General features: G+C 35.8%; 1 protein-coding gene across 1 annotated transcript in view; it reads left to right on the top strand.

Annotated features, from left to right (window-relative positions):
• JMY (junction mediating and regulatory protein, p53 cofactor) overlaps nt 1-12584 on the top strand; it is an 87826-nt gene that overhangs the window by 52938 nt on the left and 22304 nt on the right. The window contains exon 4 of the mRNA XM_081054254.1: nt 1965-2134. Within this exon, the coding sequence (XP_080910380.1) occupies nt 1965-2134 (170 nt within the window). The remainder of the gene's footprint in view (nt 1-1964; nt 2135-12584) is intronic.

Here is a 12584-nt window from a genome sequence, read left to right as displayed (position 1 = left end):
CAAAGATGCAGAGTAATAGGAACCGTCCCTGCACTGCTGGTAGGAATGCATAATGGTACAGCCTCTCTGGAAAACGATTTTGCATTTTTTTATGTAGTTAAAGATACACATACTATACTTGTATGACCCACCAGTCCTTCTCTGTGTATTCACCCTAAAGCTGTTTGATAATTTTTAAAGTAACAATTGAAAGAAGAAAAAATACATTATGTTAATAGTGGTTCCTTTGAACGTTTAAAGATGTCTTTCCCTACTGTAACTATTTTTATGATAACTGTGTACTTGGTTTAGACTGCCTCTAGACGTACTCTTCTAACGTTTTTCTAAAAAAAGGCTTTGCGTTATGGTTTTAAAAAAATATAACCATTACAGAAAATTTAGATTAGAGGAAAAAGATACTCCACATCTGTAACCCTACCAGCCTTATGTGACCACTTTGTGTGTCTTAATTTTTTTCTACATCTGGTTTATTACAGAATTGGAATGATTCTGTATATTTTCTTTTGTATAGTTCATACTTTATACAAGTCTGATTATTACTCTTATTTTATATTTATACTTTGCTTCTCCAGTTAGAGGCAACACAGTTTTGTATGTTGTAAGCATCATTCTAGGGTTCCAAATACTTTATCAAAGTCATTGTAGACTTCTTTATATCTCGGTTCTGGTGACTATCCTAGCAGGAAGCCTTTGAGCCCCAAAAGGAGAGATACTTAGTTTGCTTGACCTTTTAATTTTCCTTTTCTGAGAATGTTTTCCTCCTCCCATGTAAGAGGAAACAGAATGATCTGTGTGTGGCTTTATGCTGTTGAGACTAATAGCCCTCCTTTGTTTCCAATCAGAAAGTAACCTTCTCTTTTTAGAAGAGGAATAAAATAGGTCCTTCTTTTATTTCCTTCCCTGTACTAAGCCAGGTGTAACCTTATTTTGATATATTACTGCTTAGCTTTTAAAAACATCTTAAATGGGCCTGTTTCTGACAAGTATACATATGTTAGAACATTTTTTATATGTATATAGATTTAACATGATACCTTGTAAATACCAGGATTGTGTAGCCTTTAGAGCTTTTTTACATATAATATCATCATAGAGCATTATTACTGGGTTGTTATCTTGATAATGTAAATGGTCGTTTAAGCAAGATTCTTTATTTTTGCCAGCAGAGAGAGAAGAATCTGTTTTAGAGGTATTCCAGTATTGTTCTTAGGGGTATTCTAATTATTCACAAATAATTTTCTTCATTACCTTCATATTCCTGAGCTGTTGGGAAATAATTTCAAGTGAAGTGAACAGTAAATTAGATGTAAGAATACATTCCATCCAAAGAGAATGGAAGACAAAGTAGTGACAAGGTCTCGTGGTAGGTAGAAATTAGGACAGGGAGCTGCTCCCCAGGCATAGTTCTGAAGTGGGGGGCAAGAGAAAAGGCTCCCAGCTATTTGTGAGTATACAGAGTGTTTGACTCTGTGCTGGGATTACAAGTTCAGGTAAAAATGGGAGAGGCAGTAGGCTAGGGGCTTAAGCAACGTGAGTGCTAGTTTTAACTTGACTACCATGAGTGTGTACCATTGCTTTTAAGTCATCCTCAGTTATGCGGATCTATAGAAGGTATTGATGATGCATAGCTTACCTATTCCGAGGGATTGCTGGGCAGGTAAACAGGGATAACATTTAATAACACCGGGTTTGTGAAAGTATTTTTTAAAGTTTTAAAATTAATATGACAGCTCAGTTTCATTTTCTGAAAGTTATTTCTGAGGATGATTTAAAATTCCTATTGAAGACATTAGAATCTAAGATATTCTTGAATTATATTTTAAAGCTATTGTAGGGAATTTATCAAGGGGGTAGGATTTGTGTGTTTATCTGAGTGTATGGTCAGTGAAATCTAAGCCTATCAAATTCTATAATGTCAATTTGTTTTCTGTCTTAATGTCTTTTTTAAAAATTATTATTAATAGCTGTGTATGATCGAATGCGAGCAGATCAGAAGAAATTTGGTAAAGCATCATGGGCAGCAGCTGCTGAACGTATGGAAAAACTCCAGTATGCAGTTTCTAAGGAGACTCTGCAGATGATGAGAGCTAAAGAGATCTGTTTGGAACAGAGGAAACATGCACTAAAAGAGGAGGTAACAAAAACTCAGAGAAATACATGAAATTTTTTAAAAATGAAGATATACTATTGGATTTTTATCTTTGTACAAAACTGACGTCTTTCTGACTCTACAGGCAGCTGTTCATTTTGCACTGTTTCTGTGAGATGATGGTAACACATGAGGGGACCTATGATTTGAGTTGCCGCTAATAGAAGAGTTAGACATACGTGGTGTTTTCACAGCATCACAGTGTGACTGTAGGCAGCGGTGCACTGTTAAAACAAAAAGGAGTTCAACATCAGAATTTTTGCTGTCTTTAAAATTTTTTGTACTGTAACATTGAAAGCTTTCTGACAATTAAGAAAGTTTCACTACCCAGAGAAGTTTAGTAAAATTCCTAAGGCAGTAACATTTTGTTAGACTTGATTATATTATGCTCAAACCATTACCCTTTTTTTTCTTTTATTTATTTTAAGTGTGTTTTTCCAGGACCCATCAAGCTCCAAGTCAAATAGTTGTTTCAGTCTAGTTGTGGAGGGTGCAGCTCACAGTGGCCCATGTGGGAATCGAACCAGCAAACTTGTTAAAGAGAACCGCGCTCTAACCAACTGAGCTAACTGGCCACCCAAAACCATTACCTTTTGGAACTTCCCATTTTATTCCTTCTAGAACAAAAAAGGGTTAATTGAGGTTCAGTTTTCTTGACTGTGCTTTACTAGGACCTCTTCATGGATACAAAAAAAAAAATTGTCTTAGAAATCCTCAAAAAGGTTACTGATATATTTAAACCATATCTCAAATGAACTCTTAAAAATTAACCACTTTTTTCATTGTCATCCTGTTCATCAGTGGTTTTAGTTTTCCTCATAGTGCCCTATACAGCACTGAATATACCATTGATGCCCATGTCTTGCTTGAAAATATTGCAACCATTAAATGCATACTATTTCTTTACGTCTTAGGCCATTAATTTAAAAATACGATTATATGTTTTATGTTTTATTATTAAACTGGGCCAGAACAGATTGCTTTTTATGAAATGGTACTTAAATATCACATTGGTCATTTACTGATAGTTTTTCTGCGTATGAGAAGAAGCAAATGTTAAGGTCTAGGAGTACAGTATTTTTGAAAATAAGGAAAGCATATAGTTTTAATAGTGAGTGAAGATTAAAGCAAGTGTTAGGGATGAGGGTGTTTAGATGGCACATAGTAAGACTTGATGGTTTAGGCACCACTGTTCAGTTTGTGCTGTTTATATTCAAAGTTAAAACTCAAAATGTTTCAAAGATGAAAAGTGTTCGAATTATTAAATAAATTTTGGATTGTTTTCCCTTTTCATTTATCCATTTTCATTTATCCATTACTAATTGTTGAGATAATTAGTAATTTATTGATAGTCTTACATTATTTAATTAAGCCTTTTTTGGGGGGGGAAATCAAATCACTTTTTTAGACCAGTAGACCACACATGAAGTATTTCTAAAACCAAACTCCTTCATTTCTCTATAGCAGGTCTTCCTCAGATCTGTCCTTTCTGTTCAGGGCCCATGGTTATTCAGGATACTTCAGGCCCAAAACTTTTTAGGGTCATCTTGAACTCCTCCCTTTCTTTTCCTTTGCCTTCTTTTTCTGCCTTTTAGAATTCTACCCAACTCAAATGTGCCTGCTCAGTCATTCATTCAACAAATATTTATTAAGTGATTTTAATGTTTTTGCCTGGAATTATAATAAATGATGGGGATAAAATGTGATTAATATTCTTCCCTCTTACCCCCCACACACATACATACTTTTTAAAAGCATAAAAAAATGTGATTGTGGTGTTTAGAGTTCTTAGAGTATGGTGGGTGGGGTGAGACATATGCAGTGTGAAAGAGCTATGAGATTGGCAGGTATCCTTATGGACAAAATGGCAACATGGACCATTGGAGGAGTACTCAGCTTTTGACCCAGAGGTCACAGGTGAAGAGAACTGCATGTTCCAGGAGTCCCAGTGGGGGCAGAAAGAGTTAGCTTCGTTATTTGGAGAAGAAATGGTGAGAGATGAGATTGGAAAAATAAGCAAATTTTGGGTTTGCCCTTCTGTGTCCTAAGGAATTTAAATTTTACCCTAAAAACAGTAGGGAACCTTTGTAAGATTTTAATCAATGGAGTAACATGATCAGATTTGTTTTTGTGAAATATTATTCTGGCCAATTTATAGAAAATTGATTGGAAGGCCATTCTTAAGTCCTTATGCCATTTTACTTTTCAAATTTTATTTCACTTCTGATCGTAGAAAGCAAAGCATTTCTCATAAAGGAGTATAAATACCAGGAATTTGGACCCTTAATTCAGCAACAAAGGAGGGTTAAGTTGAAGGCAATAAGGAATTGGAAAAGCTTAAACCTACATTATGTTTTGGCAACCTGAAATTGCTGCTTTTAAAACTACTCAGGATTGCTGTGTATTCCTAGTCATTTGAGAACTGAGTAAAGCTCAGGTCCAGATTGCACATGTCTGGGCTCCTCCTGAGTCTACATGAGCTGTGCCTTTGTTCAGATAGCCCTGCAATCATCTTGAATAGGACATTAGTAAAGGAGGCAAGAAGAGTGGATTTTTGTTGAGCAGAGGCGAATAAGCTGGGTGAGGCGACTGAATTTATTAGTTATTTTAAGACAGCAATTATACCTCAAGGATTAGATAAGAATAAAATTATTTGATTCACCATTAGATTTGTAGTACTAGTAGTTTGTAGCCCAAAATGATTTTTAAACCATATTTTGAAATATAATTCACATACTATACAAATTCTACCATTTAAAGTGTATAATTCAATGGTTTTTACTATGTTAACAGAATCTTGCAACTATCAACAGTCAACTTCAGTCAACTTTAGAACATTACATTTTCATCACCCCCAAAATGAACTTGTGCCCATTAGTCATCGTTCCCATCTCCCTTCCAAATCTCCACAGCCTTATACAACCACTGATCCACTTTTTTAACTATGAATTTGCTGTTCTGGACATTTTAATGGAATTATAAAATATGTGGGCTTTGAGTTAGCATAATGTTTTCAGGTTCATCCATGCTATAGCATGCATCAGTGCTTATTTTTGTTTTGTTTTTCTTTTGGGGGGGGGGAGTGGTTTTTTGCCAAATAATAGATTATTGCATGGTTATACCACATTTTGTGCATTCATCAATTGATGAACATTTGGTTTCTTTCTACTTTTGGATCTATTATGAATGCAGCTATGAACATTCATGTAGAAGTTTTTAAATTTATCTTGGTATAGACCTAGGTGTGAAACTGCTTTTTAACCTTTTGAGGACCAGCCAGACTGTTTTCCAAAGCAGTTATACCATTTACATTCCCACCAGCAGTGTACTAGGGTTAGAATTTTTCTACATCTTTTCTACCTTATCGCTAATTTTTCTTAAAATTTGTCTCTTTTATTATAGCCATCCAGGTGGGTGTGAAGTGGTATCTCTAGGTTTTGATTTGTATTTCCTTCGTGGCACTGATGTTGAGGATCTTTTCATGTGCATATTATTGGCCATATACATCATCTTTGGAGGAATGTCTGTTCATATCTTTTGCCTATTTTTAAATTGGGACTTTTAAAAATATTAAGTTGAAAGAGTTCTTTATATATATTCTAGATATAAGTCTTTTATCAAATATATGACTTGTGAATACTTGCTTCCATTCTGTGGATTGCCCATATTGGTTTTTAAAACATTGACTATATACAGAGGGTGACAAAAAAATGTTTACACATTTTAAGAAAGGGAAAAAAACTATTAAAATTGTAATAATATATACCAATAACAAAATATGAATATAAGTCATCCGTATACATATTTTTGGCACCCCTGGTAGTTGTGAAAGTAGTACATTTTTGTCACTAGAGAAGAATGAAACATTGTCTCTGTTTTTATAAATACAGCTTTATGAAACATTTGGGGGCTTAGGTCGTAAACCAAATGTCACTGACGTTTTAAAAGTGCATATGCTTACCTCTTGTTTAAAAAATAGTGTATGAGGTAACCTATAATGTATCTTGGCTGTGATCTAAAAAGAAATATTTTTGTCAATGGATTTTAAATTGTTTTTCCCTTACATTTTCTTATTTGCTATTATTGTTAAAGGTAAAATTGGAACTTGTCCTGGAACTTTGTCACACTTTATATTTGGAATCTCTTTGCAAGAATTTCAGCCCCTTCACCTGTTCCCCTGAGGCATTTCTACTGCAGTCTCCTTTTCTAGTTAGCTTTCTCTTTATGTTACTAGCTTATGGAATTTTCTTAAGTTCCAGAACTTTTAAAACTTAAAATCCTAGCACGTTATTGACTATGAAGTAGAGTGTCATTCTTTTTCTTCATCACAATGACTAGCTTTATGGTTCTGATCAAGCCGACAACTGAGTTGTACTGACAACATAGGGCGCCTAAAATTGCTGCTGAGCATAAGATTTCTGACTACTTGCTTTTGCTAAGAACATTGTTCTTATTGGAATTGGTCTAGGGTGGTGGAGGAAGGGTGAGGCTGAAATGGGCCCTGAGAGTCTGAGATGATGATTATCTGCGGGGTCATTTTCTCTGGGGCCATCCTATTACCTTAATAGTCTCTTTTATAATGTTCTAGATTGTGTTTGAATTCTTCAAAGGTTTTAGTAAAACTCAGTTAGTCATTCTTGCCAGGTTTATGCTTGTTGTGTGTATATAATGTACGTATTGTGCTTTTTATACATATCTGTGAAGATGTACTGTACCAGTTTTATTAGCATTAATTTAAGGTGACCACATTACTCATGAGAAGCAGAACAAATGTCAGTTATTAAGCCCATCCCAAACAAATGCTTTGCCAGTGAAGGTTTTATGATATGGTACTACCCTGTGATTTAAGTTGTGGGGAGACTTTTGTTCTTTTAAAAAAATGTTTATATATTGTGTCTCCTTAGGTTATTTTAAAGTCAAAAACTTCTATGACAAAATAAAACACTTTAACATTAAAAATAGAAATTAAATTGAAAATATTTAGTAATATTTGCTATGAGTATAATGCGGAACTTGAAACTAAATTTCTAAATTAACACTGTAATATTAGATATCATCTGGGCAAGCAGAATTCTACTTGACTTTCAAGTTTTCTTTAACAACACTAGTACTTAGAAATAAGTACTATTTCTTTTAATCTGTCTCCTTTTTAACTGTTTGAGTCTTGATTGTAGCCATTTTTAATGCTTTTGAGATCACAGACTACTTGCCCCTTTAATAATTTGAAAGCTAGGAACTCTGAACTCAGAGAAATACACATTTACACACAGCTTTGCACACTAATTTAGTAGGTTCCCTAAGCCTCTGACCCAGACTATCCAATGGTGTTCAAATTTTTCCACCAGAAACTCCTGAAAATGTCAGTGCTTTTTTGGCCCAATACTTTTGAAAGAATCCAGGTTGAGTTTAATTGCTTGTGACTGCCTTACTCCACTCTTTTAGTAGTATACTCCCTACCAATCCAGATTTAAAAATAGTACAATCTGACTATGCAAATATACCTGTAGTTTTAGATTTTGTATTATTTACAGATTACATCAGATATGTTTTAAACCACTGGGCAAAATTAAACTACATACAATCACACAGGGTTAGGAGTAGGATATACATTAAAAGTATTAATAAAATAAGGATTATCAATGAAATAAGGGTATTTATAGTTATTGAAATAGGAGATACTAAAATTAAAATGCCACCATGACACAAATCATAGAAAATAGAGTTACATCTCAGGTGGCATGTGGACTGTTATCACCTGGTTAATAACCATGTTCTCTGGTCAACAGGGAGTTAACCAGAAAACCCTTTGGATGCTAATCTTTGTGGTTGAAAGTTCTTAAAATATATCAATGTGCTTTCTTGTCTTGGCAGAGGGTTTTAACCATTCCCCATCCATTTTTAAGAAACTGTTTCTTTGAGGTCATCTCTATGAACATATATAAACTGCTAGACTGTTGAGCAGACTCTACTATATATACCAATCCTGAGGCTGGGTCCTTACTTCAAAATTACATCTTTCTCTACAAGCATATGGCTAAATTATAATTAATTAAGGTTATATTCCTCTCTGTCAGTTTCTTTCAGTCATCAATTATTTACAGTAGACCGTAATGGACATGAGCTTAGGCTGTAGACAGAACTATTCAGCCGAACTTCCTTCAGTGATGGAAATAACCACATGTATCTTGAGCTCTTGAAATGTAGCTTATGTGACAGAGGAGCAGAATTTTTAATTTAATTTAAATGTAAATAGCCACATGTGGCTTGTGGCTTCAGTATTGGACAGAGCAGCTCTATAGATCCCAATTCTGCAAACTTACTACTTATGTAACCTTGGGTGAATTGCTTAACCTCTTCTTAAAGTATATATATTATATAACTTCTAGGAGAGTTATGATTCCGTGGGTAAATGTGTATAAATCATTTATACCGTAGTGCCTTGGATAGACTAAGAACTCAGAAATAAACATTAGATACTATTCCTCTGACCTGTGTTAGGTATTGTACAAATATCATGGAAAGGAATACAAAGACGGGGAAAATGTAATTCCAGTGCTTAAGATGTTTACTTGCATTTTGGATGTGCCTTTCCAAAAAGTTTCAACCTCAAGGAGCTTTGATGTTGTGGAGTCTGGACATATGCAGGGAAGCTGGGATGCTTATCCAGGCAGAGAGGTTTTTTTGTGTGTGTTTTTTAATTTTTTTAATCAATGAACAGATAGGTAAGAGTCTGTTCCATATCTGCACACTAGAAATTTCAAAGTCTCTAGGTACAAAAAGGTGGGTCCACTCTAAAAACTACAATTAGTATTTACTTTGTTATGAAATTTTATTTTAGCCATCTATCTAAGTCATATTTTGATAGCGGTTACAAAACAAGTAAATATAAAAGGTTTATATATTTCAGGCCCTGTCCTTAGTACTTTATGTATATTATCTCACTGAATTCTCAAACATAACCCTTTATGCTACAAGCTCATAAGCCATTCTGTGAAACCCCTGAGGCCAGATATGTTTCAGAATCCTTAGTTTTTCAGATTTTTACAAAGCCAATTTAGGGTACATAACTTGCAGACAAGTATTGGTATTCCAGTAATGAAACATATAGATATTTACATTAAATGGAATAAATAGGGACATCAATTTGATCGTATTGTCTACTAATTGATTGTGAGATTAGGTTTTGACATCAAAGAAATTATGGATATTTTTAGTTTTCTAAGATTTCTGAAATGTGGAATTGTAGATAATTCTGTCAGATTGTATGTATTATCCATATTTGTGCAGCTGTTATTGGTGGAACCTGTATTCATATGCAGGTTTGTCTGGTTCTAAGTCTCATTTTCTTTCCCTCATTTCCACATAAAAGGGCTAGTCTTGATCGAGAGCTTGCCTTTAATGTCGTTTCTCTTAGGCTGTGCATGGTCTTTACGACTATTCTTTGAACCCTCGTTTCATTTCTTGTTTACTGCCATATTCTCTAACTCACACAGTGGTGGGTGCTCAGTGTATATTTGTTGAATGAGTGGCTCAACCCATAGATACTCTGAAAGCTGTTTTTCTCAGCTCCTCACTTGTCATGGTATTTTCTAGCACGGTAGAGTGAAAGGCACGACAAGGGGCATTGTTAGTTTATATATATATATATATATATATATATATATATATATATATATATATATGTATGTATGTATGTATGTTGCTGTGTATCTGATTGCATGTTACAGTACAGTCAGTCAAAATAGGTACACACGGTGGGAAGGATCATCTGTGAGGTCAGTAGTGTATGATGTACTTACGTGGATATATGGACGTTGACTGCTACTTCACTTCCTTGCTAGATTTATTACAAAAACATTTTTGTTTCCTTTTCCATATTTATTAGAATGGTACCTCCCTACTTTTGTTTAGTAAGAAGACCATCCTTGTAGGAATTGGGAGAATTGGGTCTGGTTCCAGCGTTGCTCGTATTCCCTGGGTTATATTGGGAAGTCACAGTTTGGTTTAGGTTGGGGTCTTGATATCCCGATATCAAAAGTTTGTTTATTTAGAAGGGTAAAAGTTGAGGTGAGTAAAATTTCAAGGTAGCAGAGTTTTCACTGGCACTTAATTGTCTACTTTTTTGAGCAAATAACCTAGTTTCTAGGCTTCCTTCTCGTTCAGGGAAGCACTGCCAACAGGTCCAACAATGACGCCCCCTCTTTGATACCTGCCTTCTCTGTACAGCACCATCGTCCAGAATTAGTGCTCCTTTCACTCTGGATTTCTGTTCCCTTAGCTCAGGTTGTCAGCTGAGTTAGGTACCAGGAAAAAATAAGTCTGGAAATTTCAGATGTGGGGAGGAGATTGGGTAGCCTTCCCATTCCTTTCACTGAAGATTTCGCCTCCATGTGCAAGTTTAAATAAACCTCAAGAGAACCACTTTGCACTCCCTGATTTCCCGGACTTGCCTTTTATCCCTTTCTCCTTAGCTTGTCCCATAAAAGTCCTGTCTACTCTGGTCCTACAACCTTCTAACTTTTCCTGAAGGCCACCACTGCTCTACTATTTGTTTTCTCAGAGGTTGGGATTTAATAGATCCCTTCTCTGCACTTCTGCCTCTGATGAGGTTTTGTCCTTTTGAACCCAGCCATGGCACATCTACCTCTGGACTCCCTTGCTCTGAATAGAACTCACTGAACCAGGAAATTGGGGGTGATGTGACTTACTGTAAGAGAATACCTCCTTCCTTTCTCAGTTGATATTTGATATTCGCTGTATTCTGGTATCACTATGCATCTCAAGTGTTTTTAAGATACATGAGCCCTGGGCAGGGATGAGAATATTGGTCTACTTGTAACTGAGGCAGCTGACAAGGTAAAGGTATGTCAACAGGGCATTTGAACTTCCTTCCTTAGCAAAAGAATTGAACAGGACAGTGCTAGGGTGAGCCTCAGCACAAGGAATGTGGCAGATAAAGGGTCACTTCTAGCTGGCAAGATCTGGAGGTAGTGAAGATGGAACTAACAGCCTGGACTGGACCCAAACAGTGTCACTGGAGAACTGATCCTAAGATGAAGATTTTAGACTGATTCACACTAAGGTTTTACTGATTATAATTCCCCACTTAGAGAATAAAGCCTTCTGACGTTACACGTTTTCCCTGTTTGTATGCTGTGCTCACAGAAAGTGTGGGTGCAGGTAGCAGAGGAAGATGCGTCCTGGGGCTGTGGTCTCCAGAGCTGGACAAAAGCCCCAAGATAGTATGTAAAGGGATGTTTATAATTTAAAGTGAGATTGGGTGTCTCAGGAAAGAAATCACTCCTGGGTTCCTCTTCTTTTGTGACTTAGAACAAAAGCAGCATGATTTCATTTTGTCATCATTCTGCTCCCTGAGCCACTATAATTAAACCCATTTGGAATTTGTTCTGTATTTACTGTTTATCATTTGTAACATATTTTCTAATGCATTACAGCTTAGATAACTTGTTATTTATTTATAAAATGTCTATAGCATTTATTACATAGCACTGTGTTTAATTCATCTGGTTATTTTTAAGTGCATACCACTGAACATTTAGACCACAGCCTAACTGTTGTTTTGCAGTTCAAAATTTTTGTTAAAGAAATTTGAAATTATATTCTAAGAAAAACATTTTACTCATTGGGTAAGAGTGTGTAGACATCTGGACTGTAAAGGAAAGGCTAGAATCTTGTTTAAAACATACTCTCTTTATATGCTAATATGTTTCACCAGCCAGAAGGGATTATTTTGTAGCAATAAGAATTCACTGTTTTTGCTACCATGGTTGTCCCACGACTACCAGGAACTATTTTCCTATTATTCTGTAATCCCCAGGTGATGTCTCATATGAGCTCATAAACATTAACTCTCAGTTTCCTCTCGATTCCTCCCCCACTCCCTTTCCCCACATCCCTGCGATGCCACTTGAGGACAGGGCCTCCTCACCAACGCTGCTAGTTCCCAGCAAACTGATAACCTGTGCCAGGGGTCTCCTGGAACTTCTAAGCATCAACTTTTAAACTGCCAGAGTGGTGGTGCCATGTTCTTAGGAGAAATGTCCTTGGAAGAATGGTTACTCTCTCATCAGAAAACTATGCTTGTACTTCATATCTTACAGACGCATGAAAAGCTATTCCATCAGCTTCTTCTTGCAGCTACCTTTCTCCATAGAGCCAAACAGGAATATGTGGAAATTGTGGCATTAGGAACCAATGTCTGATGCGTACCTTCCCCTATAGTGATTTTCTTCTGATGCCTGGCAAAATCTTTTTTTCCTTTCTCTTGAGAACTAAAAACCGACCAAGCAAACCTCATGCAAGACCACCCACCACTTCATGAGACATGCACAGAACTTGCTGAATCCCACCTTAGGTTCATAGTAGGACCCTGAGTACATTTATTTTAAGATACTAACAGTGATCATTGTCACTA

This window comes from Rhinolophus hipposideros, assembly GCF_964194185.1.
Source record: "Rhinolophus hipposideros genome assembly, chromosome: 7".
Lineage (NCBI taxonomy): Eukaryota > Metazoa > Chordata > Mammalia > Chiroptera > Rhinolophidae > Rhinolophus > Rhinolophus hipposideros.
This window is presented reverse-complemented; position numbering and strand designations above follow the sequence as displayed.